The sequence below is a fragment of the Pectinophora gossypiella genome, chromosome 18, assembly GCF_024362695.1.
Source record: "Pectinophora gossypiella chromosome 18, ilPecGoss1.1, whole genome shotgun sequence".
Taxonomy (NCBI): Eukaryota; Metazoa; Arthropoda; class Insecta; order Lepidoptera; family Gelechiidae; genus Pectinophora; species Pectinophora gossypiella.
In genome coordinates this window covers 230,036-251,584 of record NC_065421.1, presented here as the reverse complement: position 1 = coordinate 251,584, position 21,549 = coordinate 230,036, and the positions used below count along the sequence as shown (strand labels likewise).

The following is a 21,549-nucleotide window of genomic DNA, read 5'->3' as shown; positions in this document are numbered from 1 at the left end:
TACCTACTTCTCTTGCTTCCTCCACATTCATCAATCGCATGAATCGTCGGTTAGAAAATGAGACCCATGGGAGCCCTGTGAAGAACGCTTTACTCTCACTATGAGGTCACAGGTACGAACTCCGCACCAGAGGATCTTCTCCCTGCAGTGAAGATTATCAGGTGCGAAACTGGTAGATAGTTATATAAGTAGGTATATTGGTGTGAGTAACTACCGCCTCAAACGCGACGCTAACGCATTTCGTTGCGCCTGCGCTAATCACTTCCCTTCTCAATGAAGTATAGGTACAGTGCTTCTATTTTCTCAGTCCCGTGGCAATCACCGCATTTCCGAATACAGACGTATGCTAATTTTCAAGTTCAGAAATAAGTACCTACTTACTTACTTGATAATGATAAGAAAACAACAATGAAGCATTAGTTCTGAATTCAAATTCTTCTTCTTCTTCTGGCCTTTTCCCATTTCTATTTGGGGTCGGCTGTCCTAATCCTTCATCGCCAGAGTGGTCTGTTCTGGGTCGTCGTTGGTTCTAAGCTGGATTTCTCCAAGTCTTTCTTGACGACGGTTATCCATGTTAAAAGGGTACGGCCGCGACGCCGTGGAATATTTGGGTGTGTTTCGGATCAAAAATCTGTAACTCCGTCAATTTTAAAGATAGAGCGATGTAATTTTGCACAAATATAAAGGAATATATAAAAATTCATATAAGTAATGTTTGGTGAATTGAAATTACGCGTAATTTTTTTTATTAAATAAAGAAAACTCACAATCGTTTAAAATGCTATATATTTATTGAAATTTATATTTTTAGTTATATTATCTTACCTGTATTTCTTAACACTAATTACTCAATTAACATAACTTATCATATTAATGATAAAATAAAATAAAAAATGGTACAGTACCTATAGCTATACATTATGCTAAACATAGAAATGAATCAAAATTTTCTTAATATTGTTAATTTAACTAGCTATGTAATAGGGTTTCTGGTTAGGTTCATTCCCATTTACACCTGGTGAGCTTCAGGATCTAAAATCAGTTCATTAGCCTTAAGAAGGTGTAAAGTATCTTCATCTAGCTCTTTTACGCTTTTTGTATATGTTTTTCTTATGCTAGATATATATGGATCTGAAGTATAAAGTAATGTATGGAACACATCTTCGTTTGTAGCTGTTCGAGAACATTTCCGAGCATGGTGTAGTCGAAATTTCTTATAATCCTTATTACGAGATTCCTGTGCATCTTCGGAAAGTTGTCCAATTGGTAATACTGCAAAATGGTTTATAATACTCTCTCCGTGAATTAAAATTTTGTGGACAGATGATGGCATATAATACCAACCATACTTGCTCACGTAATCTTGCCGTTTCTAGAGTATAATTACCAAATTTCTTGCCGTCTACCACTATACCAGATGATAAAGCTTGCAACACTATGTATAGTCTTTTAATTAAATCAATGTCAACCCCTGTGATATCAGCAGAACAGGAAGAATTGTAAAAAAAAGCGCCTAGCAGTATTGCCATCATTGGTATTTCCCGTCCCCTGTCGTGGTTTATCGATATTTAAACCCAACTCTTCACGAAATCGCTTTTGTACTTGAGTCTTTTTTTCTTCCCTAAGCCTCTTTTTTTCCGGGCTTGTAGCAGACCACGTTTGGAAAGATAGATTATATACGCATTTTCATTTTCAGGCCTAACGGTTACTTTGGTTAAATCATTCATTTGTCTGGGAGTTGCTCCACAGACAGTGCATGTGGAACTAGAAGGCGTATCTGTTAAAACTTGTGCCACTTTTCCGTCTATCATCGTCATAAAAAGTTCATGCTTGACTTGAACTCCCACGCCTTCTTTATTAATTATTGTTTGAAGCAAAATTTGTATTTGATTTTTTATATCATCAACAACAGATTTCGTTTTTTCTTGTGTTTCTTTGCAAAATTCTATAGATATAGGCCGACAAAAACGGACAGATGAAGGCACTGGATTTTGCCATATGATGGCGCCTGAATCCTCGTCAATTAATCTGATGGGCACAAAAGAAGTAATAAATAAATTTGCATCGGAAATAAGCTCAGACTCCTCTAGAAGTTTTTGTTTATACTGGCTTTGTCCAGATGACCCATCACAACCCCGTTTGCTGTATAATAGTAAATGTTCTTGTCCGTTCTTGTAAACTGTATTCTATAGATAAGATTCTAGCTGCAGTGTGATCTAATAGATCTTGAATTCTCAATATTTTCACGTATGTGTTTGTGATTTCAATTGTTGACGATGGTGGATAGCATTCCTGTTTCATTTGTTGTATTTTGTAATATGGTGGAAATATTGGACAGTTTCTTTCATCTGTAACGTTCCTGAGATACAGATATTGTGCTTTAGTTAGTTCTAAGTCGATGTAAACACTGAATGCTTCTTCATCTGTAAGCGTTTTGATTATTTTTGCGTTATCAAAGTGATTCAAAACGAAAAGCTTTTTTTCAGCATCAGCCAACCTTAATTCTTCAACTAGTTTTGCTTCCGTTCCTTCTCCCATAGAACGCAATCCTTGAAGATATCCGCCCAGAATGTGCTCCAAACCATATTCGTTCATCAAAATAGTGTTTCTTCTTTTTTTGCTTGAATCTGAAGAATCTCCATATGTCACACGCGGTCTTCCTCGTTTACCAGAAGAAGTAGACGGTGTTGAGTCTGTTGACACGTTTTCTGATGTAGGTATAGTCACGGAATATTCAGAATCCAGCCAATTTGTGTTATTTTTTAAAAATATATTCTTATTGCGTGCTGCTTCTTTCCAGCGTCTATTAAACGCAGGGATGATAGTCTGTTGGATTTTACCAATTATAAAACATATATTGGCCCCGATTCCTGCAGACACCGCCTAATTTTATTTTAAGTTATATCCGTCATTTTCATATCCGTCGGAAAGGAAAGGGACGTATGATTCACAGCTCTTAATTTTAGGAAGAATGAGTGAATGAATGAATAACCCGGGCGAATCAAAAGGTACGTCGCTGGTATGCAATCCGTTTGACGTGCTGTCTACTTAACTGTGTCGGGTTATTGACGGATGTAAAATTTTTAGACGGTTGGTTTAGATTTGTGCTTAAAATTGACGTGTGTTCCATAAATTTTATGCTTGTCGATTACCCGTCCCTTTCCTTTTCGGCGGATAAGAAAATGACAGATATAACTTAAAATAAAATTAGATGGTATTTACAGGAATTAGCACCATTGTCTTCTGATACTTGTTTTTCCTCCAAATATGTCGAAAGTGCCGCAGTCGTTTTACCGCCTTCTATATAAGATTCTATTAGTTCACGTTTACTACAGTTAAAAGTAGACATTTTGAAGAGTAAAATAGCCGTACTATACGAAAATACCACTGAAATTGTAATGGAAACATATTTTGTTACCTCCCTTTATATATTGTTTCAGAGTGTGTGAATTAATTCAGATATCTATTTTCTCACGGAAAATGACACCAAAATGATAAAAACTTAACAATATAAAATAATCAATTGATAAACTATACCACAAAGTATTGTTAAATCAAGTCAACCAGGAAACCGCAATTGATAGCAATTTCCGTTCCCTGACTAGGATTCGATTTTATCTCATATCTCCAAAGTTCGCAAAAAATCGCAACTAATTTTTATATATGTTGTTGATAAGTAACTAAACTATCAATTAACATTAAATTCAAAGCACCGGTAAACGCCGGTAAATGTTAAAAGCTTCGACGAAGTTGAAGAAAACCTTTTTTTTCCTCCATTTCTTCTTTAATTTTTTTAACGTATATATTCGTATTAAAAACAATCAATTTAATATGTTTAAATTTTCCGATAGATAAGCTTTTCAAAAATATATAATACCATATACCTTTCATTTTAAGTTTTAAAACTATCTGACTTTGAACATCGTCAATGAGGAACTTGATATTTCCCAATTTCATGAACCTTAACTTTACCACATGAAAACAACTACTTTCACCAAATATAATATGAATTGCGCTACAGAATATGAATCTTCGACTTTCGAACTATTATATTACATTGATAGAAGGACCTTTTTCAATTAGTGAAAAAATGAATTTTGGTACGCGTTTCTTCTACCATATTCCATAGACGTCTTGGCTCCGATTATAGTTCTGGTACTTTTCTTGTCATGTGATTTTCAGATCTTCTCATCACATGACCATACCACCGAAGTCTTGTTTCTTCCAGCCATTCGGTTATAGGTGACAAACCGGTTTGGCACTTTGTCAAGAAGAGTGACCCCTGCAGACCATCTCAACATTCACATTTCAGCAACTTGCATCTTGGCTTCTGAATTCAAATTCTGATACACTATAAATGTAATAATTGATGAACATGGAAATTAGCATTCGTTCGTATACTGCAATGCAATTATTGAAGCTCTATGAGTAAGTGTGAAAGGGCATTTCACACAACATATTCAATAGAATCGTTAAAAACATAAATAAATCGGTAGAGAATAGGTATTTCACGCAGATTGGCGAACCTTTTAATCACTTTAACAAGTCCAAGTTTTAAAACAGTCATTGTACTACTGCTTTTCTCATGCGGGTTGAGAGGTGGATTACCAACCTCATCAACCCTAGTGTCAGGGTTACTATTGAGCTGCCAAAGGTCCCTAATATGATTCATGTAATGACTTACTTGACATCAGTAAGTAGTAACCAGGACCAACGGCTTCCGGAGCACGGATCATCTTACTTTCGGACAATTAGGTGATCAGCCTGTAATGTCCTAACCAAACTAGTCATTGTACGGTCACGAGCATTAATATGTATACACTTTGGTACCATGTCACATTAACTTTTTTGACAAATTGAACTGTAAGTCTCACTAAATGTCAAATATGTTAGTGCGAGTCCTAAAGTGGGTACATTATATTGCTCATGACTGTACTAAAAGAAGTGTATATATTTTAACAAAACACGTATTTGTGTGTGAGTTTATATTGTTTTGGTAATATGCATTAAGATAATGTAAGTAATTCCAAATTCCTGGAGCCCTTATAATTATATCATCAACATGTTTTGTGTACGCGGGGAATAACATGACGATTTCTTATCACAATCGCAGATGCAATGCTTCGTTGTAGTGCGTGCACCGGCCACGTCGCGTCGAGGAAATATGTACTTACTGCAGTATTAATTAGTAGGAAGGTATCATTAAGCAATAACTTAAATACGTAATTTAAGTAACGAAGGAACATCCAGAATATTAATAAAGCAGTTGTATCTCCAAACCCAACAAGTATTAATTCGCTCAAAACCATCCTACATTGCAATCCGATGGGGATATTCAAATTCAAATTCAAAAATATCTCCTTCCTAGTAGTTTGACATAGTTATACACATACGCTACACTTATCTACCTCTTTTTTTTTTAAAAAAAAAGAACATCTAGGTCCCTGCGCCGAGGCTTTTCTTGCAGCTTCTTTTCCCCGGCTATACAGGTTGTGAGAAGCTACAGTAGTTTTAGGCGGATGAGACGTTCATTTTGTAAAAAATGACGATTCAAAGTGTAACTATGTTACCTATTGAATAGAGATATTTTTGAATTTGAATATCCCCATCGGATTGCAATGTAGGATGGTTTTGAGCGAATTAATACTTGTTGGGTTTGCGTACAACTGCTTTATTAATATTCTGGATGTTCCTTCATTACTTAAATTACGTATTTAAGTTATTGCTTAATGATACCTTCCTATTAGCTATTTCCTTGGTTTCACAATCGTTGTTCTAAATACTCTATGTTATGAGGACCCTCATACTACAGAGCTGAATAAAGCCACAAGTCAACTCATGTTGAGACTGCTACTAAGTATTATCTCTTTAGATTTCTCTTTTGTTTTGTATGTTTGTTTTTCTCTGTGTGCGATAAAATATTTATTTATTTTATTTGTCATGTTATGTAGATACTCTACACTTCTGGGACACGCTTGATACTAATTTTGTTCCTTTATGTGTTATGTATTATAATGACCTAAAAATATTTCTTACATTTCAAAATGGACATTTGTGACTAGACTTTAGTTGAAAAACATGGCTTTTATTTCATAAATTAAGCTCACGAGTATGTCCCGATTGGAGTAGACAGAGGTACATTCATCGCATGCTGTACTATGTGCCCAGTGTAGTACTATTGATAGTATTGATCATTTTTAAGGTCAAGAATCGATAGTCTAACTATCAATAGTTAGGCAACAGTGCCCGTAAGCCTCACCAAGCTTTCTGTTAGACCAACGGTTACCTATACTTCAATAATAATAAATTATAAATATATAGACAATATGTTATAAAGATGTAGTAGGTATATAGTCGTTACATGAACTATGTCAGAGGCCTTTGGCGGCTCAGTAATAACCCTGACGCTAGGGTTGATGAGGTTGGTAATCCACCACACAACCCACACGATAGAAGAAGAAGATAAAGATGGAAAAGTGAGTGATTTCCTAGGTACTTAATTAATTTAAGAATAGAATTCGTCTCTATAATTATTGGTTGAAACTTGGCTGATATGTTTATAAAAACATATATCATAATCTGATGATGATATTCAGTTTTTATATTCTACGAAATGATTAAATTATACTTAGGAGATTACAAGCAATAGTAAAATTTGATGAATGGGAATGAACTTACAAAATGATAGTGTTTTGTGATAAGTAACTATTGAACAAATAATAATGTATAAGATTTTTGATAACGTAATCAATTCATAATACTAAAATCACTATTAAAAATTATTTTGTAACATTGCCATGTCTTTTCCTTCTGCCCTGCAACATATATTAACAAATACTTTATGTGTGTGCACACACAGGAAATACAAAAATACAAAACCAAAGAGAAATAGAAAGACAGAGAAATACAATACGCGGCCTTATTGCTGCATTTGTAACTGCAATTTCTTTGTCAGTTCTTGCAGTTTGCTTTTGCAATGAGAATTTAAATTGTAGAAGACAGGCGAGTTACCGTGACAATAAGGGCAGTATAACGCAAAACGTGGCAAATTATTTACTGGCGCGGTATCCGCCGCCGACGGATCATGATGTAGTGATATAGGGCCGACATTAACACTTCACAACGCGATTAGAGACGGAACGAAAGACGGGGAAAAGTAAAATATTATCGATGCATAACAAATTAGTTAACTCTCAATTAAAAATTGGGTGAAGAATGCATTTAAGTAGGTAAATACATATTTTTTGAATACATTTTTTACCTGCGTGTCTCTTTTGCACTTGGCTGTATAATATCTTTCTATTGCTTTCACAATACATATAGCGATTATTATTACAAGCATGTAAAGAAAGTTTTGTTTTAACTTCTTGCTTTCCACGTAATTAACTATTTAAACGTAATTAACTATTTATTCTTCTTCTTCTATCGTGTGGATTGAGAGGTACATTACCAACCTCATCAACCCTGGTGTCAGGGTTATTATTGAGCCGCCAAAGGCCCCTGACATGGTTCATGTAACGACTACTTACTTACATCATTAAGTAGTAACCGGGACCAACGGCTTAACGTGCCTTCCGAAGCACGGATCATCTTACTTTTTGGACAATCAGGTGATCAGCCTGTAATGTCCTAACCAAACTAGGGATCACAAAGTGATTTTTGTGATATGTCCCCACCGGGATTCGAACCCGGGACCTCCGGATCGCGAGCCCAACGCTCAACCACTGGACCACGGAGGTCGTCGGAACACATGAAAACAGTACAATAGTAGTGCTTATGTTATTAGATGTTGACATATAATTCACTACGCATAGAACGATTGTTGTGTGATACGCAACAATCTTCATAATTAGAATACCTAGACTATAAAAATGGCACAAATTATTTACATAATTAAAAGGTAGATTCAATAATGAAATGAGATTGTTATTGGCACAGAGTACCTACCAATGCAGATTATGATCAGCATATTCATTAAAGACAATCCTTAACTCATTAGAAAATCGATCATTATACAAAGTTACAGTTAGATACGTTTGTGATAATGAATTGTAAATTAAAAGATAAAGTAAGATTGCATCGACTTGTGAATGTTCTATGATTGATTATGTCGATTCGATCGATAGATTCACCAATATAATGTGTAATATCGATAATGATAATGATGCTATCACAACTCTAGCTTCTGAAACGTTGTGAACTGTAGTATCGGCTCCTTTGAGTCTCAACTAATTGGGCAAAGAAAGAGAACTCTTTATCTGTAAAATGATACGTGAGAGCGGGACAGAGAGGGCGGGAAACATCTTTCTTTGCGCGGGTAATTTACGATCGCCTTTGACGCCTCCTCGGTGACAGTTACTAGTGTTTTCAGCGAATATAACGCATTCATTAATTCGAGCGCGACTTCACAAGTTTAATATCGCTCAAAATATATTGCTTTTTTCGTTTGAAATTCTCCAGTTTGGGGAAGAACAAAGGGTTCAATGGTTCGTTAAAATCGCGTCCAAACGGCGGCGGCTGTAAAATATTATAATTTGCGTCGTTTGCCTCGCTCCCGAGTATTTTATTGTGCGCGGGCTCGCTGCGTCGCCGTCATCGTTACGATAACTCTGATCGTATCGATACTTTATCAGACTTTAACCACAGTTACATTTTATAATAAAGCCGTTGTGGCAGTTGCAAAGTAATGCATTATATCAGAATGTAATCGAAATCGTAGTAATTTCATTGAGAGCGGCGCTCACAATGGCAGAAGTGGTAATACTTAATAACTACTTTGCAGCGGTACAATAACACAATGTATGTATACTTACCTGCATTTTATGTTCTGAAAATACAATAAGTACACACAATTTAATCATTATTTCATAACAGCTAGAAGGTACTCTTAGCCGTTTCTGATAGGAGAAGACATGATAATTAGTATTGAACCGCCAGAGGCCTCCGAAATGGCTCTATTGACAACTATATAATTAATTATAGTATTTTATGCAACAGTTGTATAAGAAGGGTCAAAAAATGCGAGTGGCGTGAGTTGCGATGTGAGCCTTGGCGAACATCGCAATAAGAGACGCCACGAGCATTTTTTGACCTAGTTATACAACGTTGCATACAATACTTTTTCTACGACGACGTAATTTTAAATGAAACAAAAATTATACAAAGAAAAATTTTATTTATAAAAATGAAGATGTAAATTTTGAATGGTATTGTGTGATATGGTAATATTGGGTACATTGGTAGGTTTTACTGCAGTGTTGATATTATATTTTATACTTTTTAGTGTTTTGAAACGAAACATAAAAATTTTCCAATTTATTTTCCAACGCGCGGGAAAATGGCGGCAAATGTATACTTTTTTTTATAGTATATCTATGGCACCAAACAAAGTAAAGGTGCCAGTTTCCAGGTCAAAAAAAAAAACAACAACAATGCTTTTTTGGCGACATTATAGTACAGTTACACTTTGTAAACAATGCTTTTATAGGCCATAGAGCGTACACTTTTTCAAAGAGTTTAATTATGTATGTACTTATATTAGACTTTTTGGTTATTTAAATGCCAGATTAAAGTAGAGGAGTAGAAAAAGTAAATTATAGCTGGGACCGACTGCTTAATGTGCGTTTCGAAGCACGGAATCAATAAGAAGAGATCGATAATCCACCTCACACATGATAGGAAAATAAGAAGAAGATGTTAGTGAGGTATATTTTAGCAGCCGTGCAGAATTCGTGGTGTAGGTGCGCGTGCGCCAGGCGGCGACGACGCTTCAGCGGGTACGCAGCGCACGTTAAAACTCGCCCGAACCCAACCCCGTCCTTGTTAGCGTTATCGTGGTGGTACCAACTACTATGGCGGATGAAATTCACTTGTTTACGACCGCTTTTACGAGATTAAACCGCAGCCAATCAGCGGGCGGCGCGCGCGCAATCATCAGCTTTCCATTACAGATGTAACGCGAACATGTTGCCATTCCGTTCCGATGCTGATACGGAATAATTACATACGAATTTGATTTGCTGCATTGATATTTTCCTTGTCCAATATGTTTTCAATTCGTGTTGTAATTGTAATAGGCGAACAACATGAATTCAATTTCTGCACCGCAATATAAGCTGCAGGTGACATACTGCGCGGCTGGACAGTGAGTGGCGCGACGAAGTATACATAGATGGATCTCGTGCGCACTGACATTGTTTGTTCGTCCATTACTTAAGTAATTTATGAATGAGATTCGTGAGCCAAAATATTCACTGTCGTCGCGTAATTTATGAATGATAAATAAATACACCGAACGAAGGTTGCGAAAGCTCGGTGCTGCGCGCACGCACTGCGGCGACCAATCCTGCGCCCGCGCCGCCCAGAGGTAAATAAACTTTGCTGCAACTGAATTTATAATATTTATTGCGTTTGTTTGCCAACAGATTCGCTAGAGATTTATTTGATCGCGGCGCTGACATGATGACATAGTTTTTCTGATGACCCTTGAAATGTATTTGTGGCCGTTCAGCGTTGCGGTTGAGGCATATCGGAATTTACAGCTTCTATGTCTTTGTCAGTTGATTATATTCACAATGCGGAGTTCAAAGACTTATGGGTTATGGTAGTGTGTGTAAGTATGTAGAAGTGGGTATGTGTGGCGGGTATCTACGGGGTGTCAGTGAAGGGCCCTCACGCGGCCACACACGGCGACAGCCCGCCGACAAACGCGGCCGCTGAGCAAACACCGGCTACCGACGACGAGAGCCCCGCCGGCCACGGCGACGACATTTTACTTACAACTTCACCGATTGATGTGAATCGACTTTGCGTCCCTCAATAGATCGCTATTGATTCGGAAATAGAATTGGAAGTACGTTTGTGTAGTGTGGACACGAGGCGGATGGTTGTGACTACCTTGATAGCTGCGGTCGTTCTACTAATGAATGTCGTGAAAAATGAGGGTAGTCCGCGAGTCGGGCCCGTCAGCTGCCCTTATTAACCCCCATAAGCGGTGTCAAGCCGTTCGGTCATAACTCATGTCTAGCTAATTATCGACGTGCCCACGTGCCGCGTGCGCGGGCGCAACGCAGCGAAATGTCAGCGGTATAACCAGCGCGGCCGCAGACGTCGGGCCAATTTGTTACGCTGTGGCACTTTTATGGGGTAGCGAAGTGATTTTGATTTGTTTCCAGCTATTTCGGGATTTCCGTCGAGTCCGTTTTGGTAACAATTACGGGCGAGGCCAGATGGACCTCCGCGCTCCGGGCGGCGGGCTCGAGGCGGGTTGCGGGGGGCGGGGCACACGAGGCTTATTAAGGCGAACGAGCCGAGAGTTACGACGATCGCCGAAATACCGCAAATATCAACAAGCGCACAATTAGTTGAGAACATTTTAGACGAGACGTGCTCATTGTAATTTCAAATTTCCACAAACAAAGTGAGATTCCCGTTGCATGCGCGGGCGCATCTGTCAAGACAGTAGCCGGGGGGCGGCGCGGGGGGAGGGAGCAATGTTTGCTGCCATTACGATGTTGACAGAGGGCACTGCGGCTAATGCGTGCGCAAACATTGCCTCAGCGCGGTGCGTGCGGCGCGGCGCGGCGCGGGCGCAGTCGCCGCGCCGCTCACACGGAAGCTGTGTAGACAATGATGTGGCTTAAAGAAATTACAATTTCTATACTTGAATTAGGAGACATAATAAATCAGATAAGTAAGTACCTACTAAATGTCCAGCTGTTATAAAGACGTTCATGAAAATAAAAATGAATAAATAATTTAACAATGGAATAGCAATGTATAAAAAAAGGAACAATTTGGAAAAGTTTATTCTAAAAATGGACGCTATGTACAAAAGTGAATAAACTAGAAATCGAACTTTCCACACAACTGTATCGATGTATTGACGTAACGAAGTGTAAGTACCTAATCTATAGAGCCATCGACTAGATTTGCTCGCTATTATTATTGCTAATACCAAACACGGTTCGAATAACTTATCCAAATTGGAGCAGTCAGAGGTATATCTATCGCAAGGTGAACTAAGTGCGAGTACTCACGCCTCGCCGAGCTTTCTGTTAGACCGCCGTGCAGTAACGTCGAGCCAACTGTGTCAGTGAAAACTGTACTTACAAATCACTACTTACTTAGTTGGTAAATAATAAGTATGCGTTTGAGGAGCTCGGTGGCGCAGCGGTAAACGCGCTCGGTCTGCGATTGTTGAAGTTAAGCAACTTTCGCAAAGGCCGGTCATAGGATGGGTGACCACAAAAAAAAAGTTTTCATCTCGAGCTCCTCCGTGCTTCGGAAGGCACGTTAAGCCGTTGGTCCCATTAGCAGTTGTTAATAACCATCAATCCGCACTGGGCCCGCGTGGTGATTTAAGGCCCGATCTCCCTATCCGTCCATAGGGAAGGCCCGTGCCCCAGCAGTGGGGACGTTAATGGGCTGATGATGATAAGTATGCCTATGAAGAAAAGAGTAGTTATTTTGACGTGTCTTATCGTAGATGTGCCGCGGATAAGAAGTAGAAAAAAACTATCGCTTTGTTTTTTTTTTCACGCTTATAAAATTATTATTTTTTATCATTTTCATTCCGCGTTATGTTAACCCGCAGTGAGGCAAACATGGGAGTGTATTGATGGTTAGCTGTTTGTAGAGGTTCGGTAGCGTTTGTTCAGCGGGCTACAGACGTGGTGCGCTTGAGCCGCTACCGATGCTGCTGATGCACTAGCACGGAAAATTGCTTTTTTCTATAATTTGTCATGATATAACTTTTTGCGCGGCCTCTTTGGTCCCGTGGTTGAGCGTTAGGCTCACGATCCGGAGGTCCTGGGTTCAAATCCCGGTGGCGAAATATCACAAAAATTACTTTGTGATCCCTAGTTTGGTTAGGACATTACAGGCTGATCACCTGATCGTCCGAAAGGTAAGATGATCCGTGCTTCGGAAGGCACGTTACGCCGTTGGTCCCAGTTACTACTTACTGATGTAAGTAAGTAGGCGTTACATGAGTCATGTCATTGGCCTTTGGTGGCTCAATAGTAACCCTGACACCAGGGTTGATGAGGTTGGTAATCCACCTCACAACCCACATGAGAGAACAAGATGATATGACTTTTAACATTTTGACATACTTACTTAGTTTTACATAAGGTAAGTTGTTGACAAACAATATACGAACGTAATAGTACCTAATTTCCAATAGTAATCCGTAATAATAGCTAATAATCTTATCATTCATTCATTATTTTCTATCTTGTTGTTATCGTGTATAGATATATCGCACGTATCATATTTTGTCTCCAAACAAAATTCATGAGATAAAGTTAATATATTTTTTGTCCAAGGGGTAGGTAACCTTCAAAGACTTTATTGAAAGCTAAAAATAGATTTTAGTTAAGTACAATTGTTATGTACGATCGAAGATGGTACAATGCTAGCTAGCTCTTAATCTTTTTTTTATTGTCTTTAACTTTGCATGTGCAGAGTGTAGCTTGTAAGTTGTCCATAATAAATAAATAAATAAATAAAATAAAATGCAAGGATTTTCTGAGAAAATACATATTTTACGGTGATTCGGGCCAATGGGATTTATTTTCCCTTGTTAGTGTGGCCAATGAATAATGTGTTACTGAATAAGGGACTTTCCAATAGAACGTTCCCCAAACACACGGTAGATGGCGTTGTTCACTTTTAACGTGATAATTACCTATTTTCTCATTGCTGGGGTACATAATTATTCAAAAATGTAATATAATGGCAGAAGCTTATATAAAACTAATTGATGTTTGATTTTGGATTACATTATGTATAGAATGATGTTGCTACCTATATTGCTTCTCTTTATTTTGATCAGAATAATAACGGGTGGAAGTTGTAATTGTACTTTAGTGTAATAAAAAGGGACATAATTTATACCCAAAACAAAGATAAAAGATGCAAATGGCTGTTATTCATGAAATTATATCTATCGTGTTTTTTCGGGAACGCCGATTGGAAAGTCCCTCGTTGATTGATTAAATTCTAAGTAATAGTTAAATGCCATTTGAGGTAAGTCTACAACACTCTTCGACACAAAAGGTGATTTTTGACGCTGGTTAAGTTTTTCATATAAAAGACATCAACGAGCCACATTTTTCGTGTCACTTTTAACATTTTAGCAACAAAATTAATCTTGTATACGGTTTACCAATTTTTTATAAAAAATATAATTTTATGATATTATCATTAAAAATAATTTATGTTGACATACTTATAAAGAAACCACTGAACTAATACGTTGGTAAAAATTTATTGTTATTCCATACTACCATACCATACCACGTAGGTCCAACAGAAAGCTCGGTGAGGTATGGGTACTTAGTTCATCTTGCGATGGATGTACCTCTGATTACCCCAGTTTGGTTAGGACATTACAGGCTGATTACAAGATGATTTGCAGCTAATATTGAAGTCGTCTTGTAATTGATAATTCTACCGGTTACCTACTACTTACTGATGTAAGTATGTAGTCGTTACATGAGCCATGTCAGGGGCCTTTGGCGGTAGCAACCCTGGCACCAAGGTTGATGAGGTTGTTAATCTACCTCACAACCCACACGATAAGTAGAAGAACCCCAATTGGGATAAAGTCGTGAGCTTTACTAACGCATGGAATGAACTAATGAATATAGAAGGGATACCGCTAGGTAGCTTAAAAGATAAAAATAAAAGAATCCTTCATATCCCACTACAAAATACTAAGTAAGCCGCGCGGCGCTTACCGTGTTGCCCGCACTAAGTGGCGCAAACAAACAGACACGCAAAAAATGGAATGCGATTAGCGACAGACGGACTTACAAATCGGCGACAACAATATTTGAACACACTCGAAATAACAAAAAAAGCAAAACATGAAAATATGCTTAAGTACTACACTTAAAAAAACACGTAAATACAACAAATATAAACACGCAGTTTTAATCTCTAATGGGGTAGACAGAGCCACAAGTAATCAAAGGCAACTCGCAGACACTGTTGATAGGAAGTCTTAAAGATGGATGTGATGAACCTTATGGTGATAAGGGATCAGCCTATCGCCCATAAAAAGTCTATATCGAAAAATCTGGACGGCCTCTGTGGTCCAGTGGTTTAAGTGTTGGGTTCGCGATCCGGAGGTCCCGGGTTTAAATCCCGGTGGGGACATATCACAAAAATCACTTTGTGAGCCCTAGTCTGGTTAGGACATTACAGGCTGATCACCTGATTGTTCGAAATTAAGATAATCCGTGCTTCGGAAGGCACGTTAAGCTTCGGAAGGCATGTAAGTAAGTGGTCGTTACATGAGCCATGTCAGGGGCCTTTGGCGGCTCAATAGTAACCTTGACATTAGGATTTGGTAATCCAACTCACAACCCACACGATAGAAGGTACCTTTATATCACGTTAGAAAGGACACAGTCCCTCTGTCGGTTTTTACGACATAACGCAGCTAAGCGTGATCTATGTTTATAGTATAGCATAAACACTCCAGCACCTTTATATATGACAGTATGCTTGGTTGGGAGCTTAACGAGGCAGAGTAATTAAAAATCAGAGAAACAAAAGTTATTAAACTTTTCAAACATAAACATAGGTGTCGCAAACTATTTGGTTAGGCAGCGACTGGCTGGTCTCCGGCCTGTCATTAAATGTCATTTTTATCGATTTTATGTTTTTGATACGTTATTGTTTTTTGCTGTCTTTCGGCGGTGCTCTTGTCGTTTACATTAGGTATCTCCACCTATATGTTTCCATGATTGTTTACGGCGCTCTAATTTGTATAGAGTAGGGTGAACACGAGAGGTCTAACAAATGGACAAACAATGTAATCGGCAGGAAATTGTAACATTATTCGTTGTTTGAACGAGTACTTAGGCTCCCGTCGGGTTGGGTTACTGCTTCACTTGGAGTTTTTGTGTATTGTCGTCAATGTTGGAAGCCAAGTGGGGTAATCTTTCGTTACCATACTGATAGCTTGCTATTTTGTATTATTTTAGTATCCTTAAGATTTGATTTCGAAGATGCATGTTGTCTTCTGATTACTTCTGCCTTCCCTGTTAGGAATTTCTGCCGTGACTTTATGTACCATGTAAGCGCCTTTATGAAAACCCTGAATGTGCCAGATGAGATTTTCTTGACAAAACGTCGATTTCATTCAATTAATGTCATTCCTTGTAAAGATTGAGGCGCCTACGTGGGTTTCACTGTAACGCGACGCTATTTACTTTTTTTTTTTAATTAAGGGGGGTGGGGTAAGGGGGAGCTTTTTGACTGGACAGACTTACTCTCACCATAAGGGTTCCTTTTTATCATTTTGGTTCGGTACCCTAACTACTAACCATATTTACTAAACATAAAAATGATCTAAATAAAGATTGTTGTAAATTCGTTATCAAATAAACATTGGGAACGACTAATAATATTATTAATTATTGTCTGTGTTTTGATAAGCTCTAATATTTTAGCGGCGACTTGAGTCCGGTAGCGGGCGTTATTTGCGCTGCGCCCGCGCCGGCGGCGGCGGACGGAGCCGCGGGCAAACACTAGCGCGCCGGACAAACAGACAAACGACCTACTGTTTGTACCTTTAAATTGAACACGACAATTTCTAACCTGGAAATAAGGTCTTTGATGCCGTAGGTGGGAACTGTTGTTGACCGTAATACTCCAGATTTGAGTTACTATGTGCCTACCTACCTACATTTTAGGATTGATATTCCAACGGCGGTGGGGTTATTTAACCTATTTTTTCATTTTATTTTTATTTATAAGTAATCAATTATGAGGTAAAGTGCACTAGGCGAGTTTTTGCTGAACTTTATGTAATTAAGTAGGTATCTACTCGTATAATTTCGTCATTATCAATTATAAGACGACTTCAATATTCGCTGCAAATCGTCTTCCAGCTACTAGTGGCTCTGCTCACCACGATTACGATTACAGGCGTGTATTTTTCAATCCATTATTTACGTTCACATTGCGGGAGCGTATAATCATTATCGACCTTTACAACTTTCGAGCGAACATTATCTCCTATTTATACACATAATGATAAACTTTATACGCAACCATTATCGGCCAAATCACGCGGCGTAATCTTTACAGCCGAAAACCAGTCGTTAAACGGTTAGGACTCGTTATAATTGGTAGTTTTACGTTAGGCTCGTGCGGTGACGTGCGAGATAACCTGCGATAGCCCCGAGATTGCCGCGGCCCCGCGACACCTTGGGTCAGCCCGGCCCTACGACGCCGGCGCATAATGAACCGCCGGATTACATACGGAAAATGTTGCACTTAGGGTTAGTTCACACCGAGACGCGACTCGACGCAACGATACTCCAAGAGGCCAATGATTTCGCGGAGACGTCGCGAGCCGCATCGTAGACTCACCGCGGGTGCAGTCTGCCATTTGCAAGCGCATGTGGCGGGTGCGTACAACAAGATCCCAGTCTATCATTATGTTTTCACTCGAGCACTCGACCGAACTGCACCAATTCTTGACGAAGTCTGAACGGAAATAGTAGACAAGTCGCTACAGCGGCCTCAGGCTGCGCCTCGCGGCGTCGCGCGGCGTCACGAGACGCAGCACGTCCTGTATACGCCGCGCGTACTGGCGATGCACCGCTGCGCCGCGATACGTCGCGCTACGCTGCGAGGCATCTCGAGGCGCAGCGCTGCGAGGCGCAACTTATTCTGAATTCTTAAAATGAAATATTTATTTTTCAAAATTGGCTTATTGTTAAATTACATGTTATGTAACTAGCTGTAAAACTACTACCACATCGGAATCTGTAACGCTGAGGGAAAGACGTGGCCAGAAAACCTCCTGGCCCTAGTCCTATTAATTTATCTATCTATGTAGGAATGTTTATCTTTATTTATGTTTCCTTATCACTTTGATTCTTTTCTACTTTAGCAAGATAAGTTTTTCCTTATATTAATCAAATGACGGATAGCAATGTATCTGTCCGTCTCTGGAATTAATTTCTGTATAAACTCACGGTAATCTCCCAGATGGTGTGGTGTTAGGCGGTGAGTAGAGTGACGCACGCGCTATCGCGGCGATAACCTTTGTCGCCCGGCCGCGATAGCCCGCGTGTAGTGCAACATAATGCGCCCGCGCCGCTCATTCATAGCGCTATTACATTAAACAGGTACACTTTTGTTATGAAGTTTTTTTTGGTTAAAATATAATCATTAATAGCCTTAGGGAGTAGGTACTTCTAGTGATCATAGATGTATATAAATGCAGTAACTACTAGAATCATTCATGACCTTACACTTTATGCAAAACCATTACTATTTTATAACAAAATCCGCCTTACTGCGTCCGAAATGGTGTCGTGTGACAACCGCCTAAAGGGTTAAAAAGATTACTTAAAGCAATTCACCTAGAAGAACAATATATTTCTTATAAATTTATTATATATTTTTTTTATATTTGACCATCTACCATTATTTTTTGGCATTCCGCACTTACTTTTATATACGCAAATGTCAAATTAGGTACAATATTTATTTTTAGGTAAGTAGATTAATTTTTTCAATGTACTCGTAGCCTTTCCAGATCCCCTGACCTACAAGGGTTCTTCTATACTCCCAGGTGAATTCGCAAAATCTCGTATTGGGACTTCGTTATCTGCTTAATCTAAATCGCGTGATGTAGTTATATCCGCGATTAGCCGCGTGCGCGGGAGTGACGCAGGCACCGACCCCTGACCCGCGGCGGCCCCTGATACCCTCCCACAGACACCTACAGCGTATTGGAGGTGCTTCGTTGAGATTAATGTTCCCATTCATCTCAGAGGCTGTATCTCCTTTGCAATGCTTTATTTTGTTTAAATATTTTTTTTTCGGAAGGCAAGTGGGAAACCACTGCTCTATTTGTCCCTAAAAAAGTAGCATGGAAAATGCTGCACCGACAAGAGCGTGGCTCTTAAATTGATGATGATGATGATTTTTTTTATAATAATACAATTTGTCGCATAATCAGAAACAAACGTAACTTCGTTACGTCATCTGGGCGCTCAAGTGTTCTGAGCCTGACCTGGTCCAAACGAACCCATTACACTAGCGGCATTGCCCCGTTGCACAGCCACTGACAGGCGTTGGACCAGGTAAGACGCAGACCTAGGATCACCCCCTCTGACATTGAATCTCCGGACCTCCCTGATCAATAATCGAACTAGATATATTTCCTTGAGGTTGTTGTTGATATCTTGTTAAGTTTTGAGTTTTTTTCTAAAGCTCGTTATCTTGTATGAGCACCCGCACGAGAGGTTAAATCTGCTTGTCAGGAATCGGGCTCGACATTTTTTATGAATTATGGTAATGTATCTACCGTTTTTATAACAAGTGGTTTAACTCGGGCTTTTTAAATTTAATAGATATTGTTCCAACGATGCTTGGTGAAGCCTTTCTTCGAGTTCGGGTAAATATCCTCCATTCCTAATAATTCTATGGGGTACTTGTCCCACAGTCGATGAGGGGCGAGAAGCGACTAACGCTGGCGAGTTGCGAGAAAGAGTGTGAAAAAGAGTTCTGATGGTTTTATCGCTATCGACTATTCGCACCACTCGCGCTTGTGGAAGATCGCGAGATCCTGAGCGATAAAATTACCACAAATTTTATCGCTCATTTATAATTGGAATCTAGACGTGAGTTTTGGTGTTCAAAACTCGAGAATCGCTAAGCAAATATCGCTAAGCGAGATTCATCATTGATAACTCTTTTCGTTGCAACAAACTGGTAAAGAGAGAGTTCTCGTCGGCGCAGGACCAAATCAAATCAATTTATTTGATCATTACCTTTTGTTTGTTTCGTCAGGGAGAAAATAGTCGATAGCTGATCGCTTTCTCGCCAGCGCAGCGGCGGCGCGTGCGACGAAAGTGCCTGAAGCAGGTGATGTAACACTTATGTACCGTCAGGTAAGATGGTAGTTTTATTTTTAAAAGCGCTATATGAACTTTAAATGTCGTACTTAGAGACGATTACACAAATGGGTAATAAACTAATAATTACTTGTAATAATAATAATTTAATCATCTTGTGTGTGTTATATAAGACAACCGTGTCACTGCAAAAGTGCATAGGTTAAGTAGGGACGTAATTGCAATTTACGTCAAAAGAGATTACTAGACTTCATTCATTACTCTGTACCCTGTTTGACGTAAGTAGGGTAGCGTGTGGAAAATTGCGATGCACAATTAATATTTTGATTTTCGATAATGAGAAAATTAAATCGAATAAGTCTTGAGTCGCACCGGATTACAACTTGTCAAGTGTCAAGCTGGGACGAGTGTAACCATTACACCAGCGGGTTCTCATTACTTCTGAATTCATCCTGTTAAGATACCTATTGATTGTCAACCACTGCAAATCAAAATAACTTTACTTCATCTAGAATCGATTAGCAATGTAATTTTATAACTGAACCCTCTATAACAAAGATGTAGGTATCTGATCTAAGTACTGATCGCTGCCAGTGCGCATCCCAAAAACCACTGGGGCTTGTTGTACTCAGAGCACAAATTTTATTTTATACAGTATACAGGGTGTTAGTGCCATCGTAACGAACTGAGGGGGATGATTCAGATCATGATTGAGTTGATATCAAGTGCAATTTCCTGTCAGAAAATTCATGAGAATTTTAGTGTTTTTAAAAATTATTTTCAATTCCATACTTTTGTGACAGGCCGGAATACCTACACACAGGAAAGAGGAAGGGGGGACCTTTGCCCAGCAGTGGGATCTTGTAGATTAGATAATTAGACTTTTGCGTCGGAATATTCCACTTGATATCAAAACTCAAGAATCGTGGAGTAAATCATCCCTCAAAGTTTTCGTTACGATGTCACTAACACCCTGTATAATTACTTAATATTTATGTGGGTTGTAACTATGACGATGAAACAGATTGTGTTTATGAAAATGATGAAATAGGATTTTTATGAGTTAGTTTTACATATTTTTTAAATTATTTATGTTATGTATTTTTTTGTTTGAAATATGGATTACTTATATAGATTAAATTAATCAATTTATTTTACGTTTTTGCGTTGTGTTTAGCATCCGGTAATTAATTTATTTGTGTTGAAATTACACGGCGTTTATGTAAATATTTGCGTTTTGTAAACAAGCGTAGACCTACCAGCGTCCATGGCGTAGCCGGCGGCGGCGGCGGCCGCGTGCAGCGCCCCGTATTCCTTGCCGTCCATACCACCCAGCATCGTCACTCACTCACTGCACCACCATGCATGCCAGCCGACACCGGACCTGCGACGCTGCTGCTGCGAACGTGAGCCGTGTCGCGCGCCGCCCGCACATGTGAGCCCCGGCCGCGACGCGCGCGCAGCGGCGCCGCTCGCGCTCCGCCTCCCGCCGCCATTGGTGCGCATCGCCCAATCGCTGCGCTTCATTTCGAACGCGTTCCTTTTTCCGTTTCGCGTTCTATTTGAAGCGTGTTGATGCATCTCTGTTGCTCTCCGAAGGATTCGCTGCTCTGTGCGCTGGCGTTAGAGACTTTAGTGGTGGTCGTGGCGGTCGTAG

At 39.2% G+C, this 21,549-nt stretch overlaps 1 protein-coding gene and 1 long non-coding RNA gene across 2 annotated transcripts in view; both read right to left on the bottom strand.

The window, feature by feature from the left end:
- The window catches only part of LOC126375319 (paired box protein Pax-1), a 30,814-nt gene extending 9,502 nt beyond the window's left edge, over positions 1–21,312 (bottom strand). The window contains exon 1 of the mRNA XM_050022262.1: positions 21,152–21,312. Coding sequence (XP_049878219.1) covers positions 21,152–21,230 — 79 coding nt within the window. The 5' untranslated portion in view covers positions 21,231–21,312. The remainder of the gene's footprint in view (positions 1–21,151) is intronic.
- Positions 769–3,558, bottom strand: LOC126375360 (uncharacterized). The gene is made up of 2 exons (XR_007567566.1): positions 3,223–3,558; positions 769–2,883 (listed from the first exon to the last, which is right to left on the bottom strand). It is a non-coding gene; the product is annotated as an uncharacterized LOC126375360 (long non-coding RNA).
- Positions 21,313–21,549: the final 237 nt, after the last annotated feature.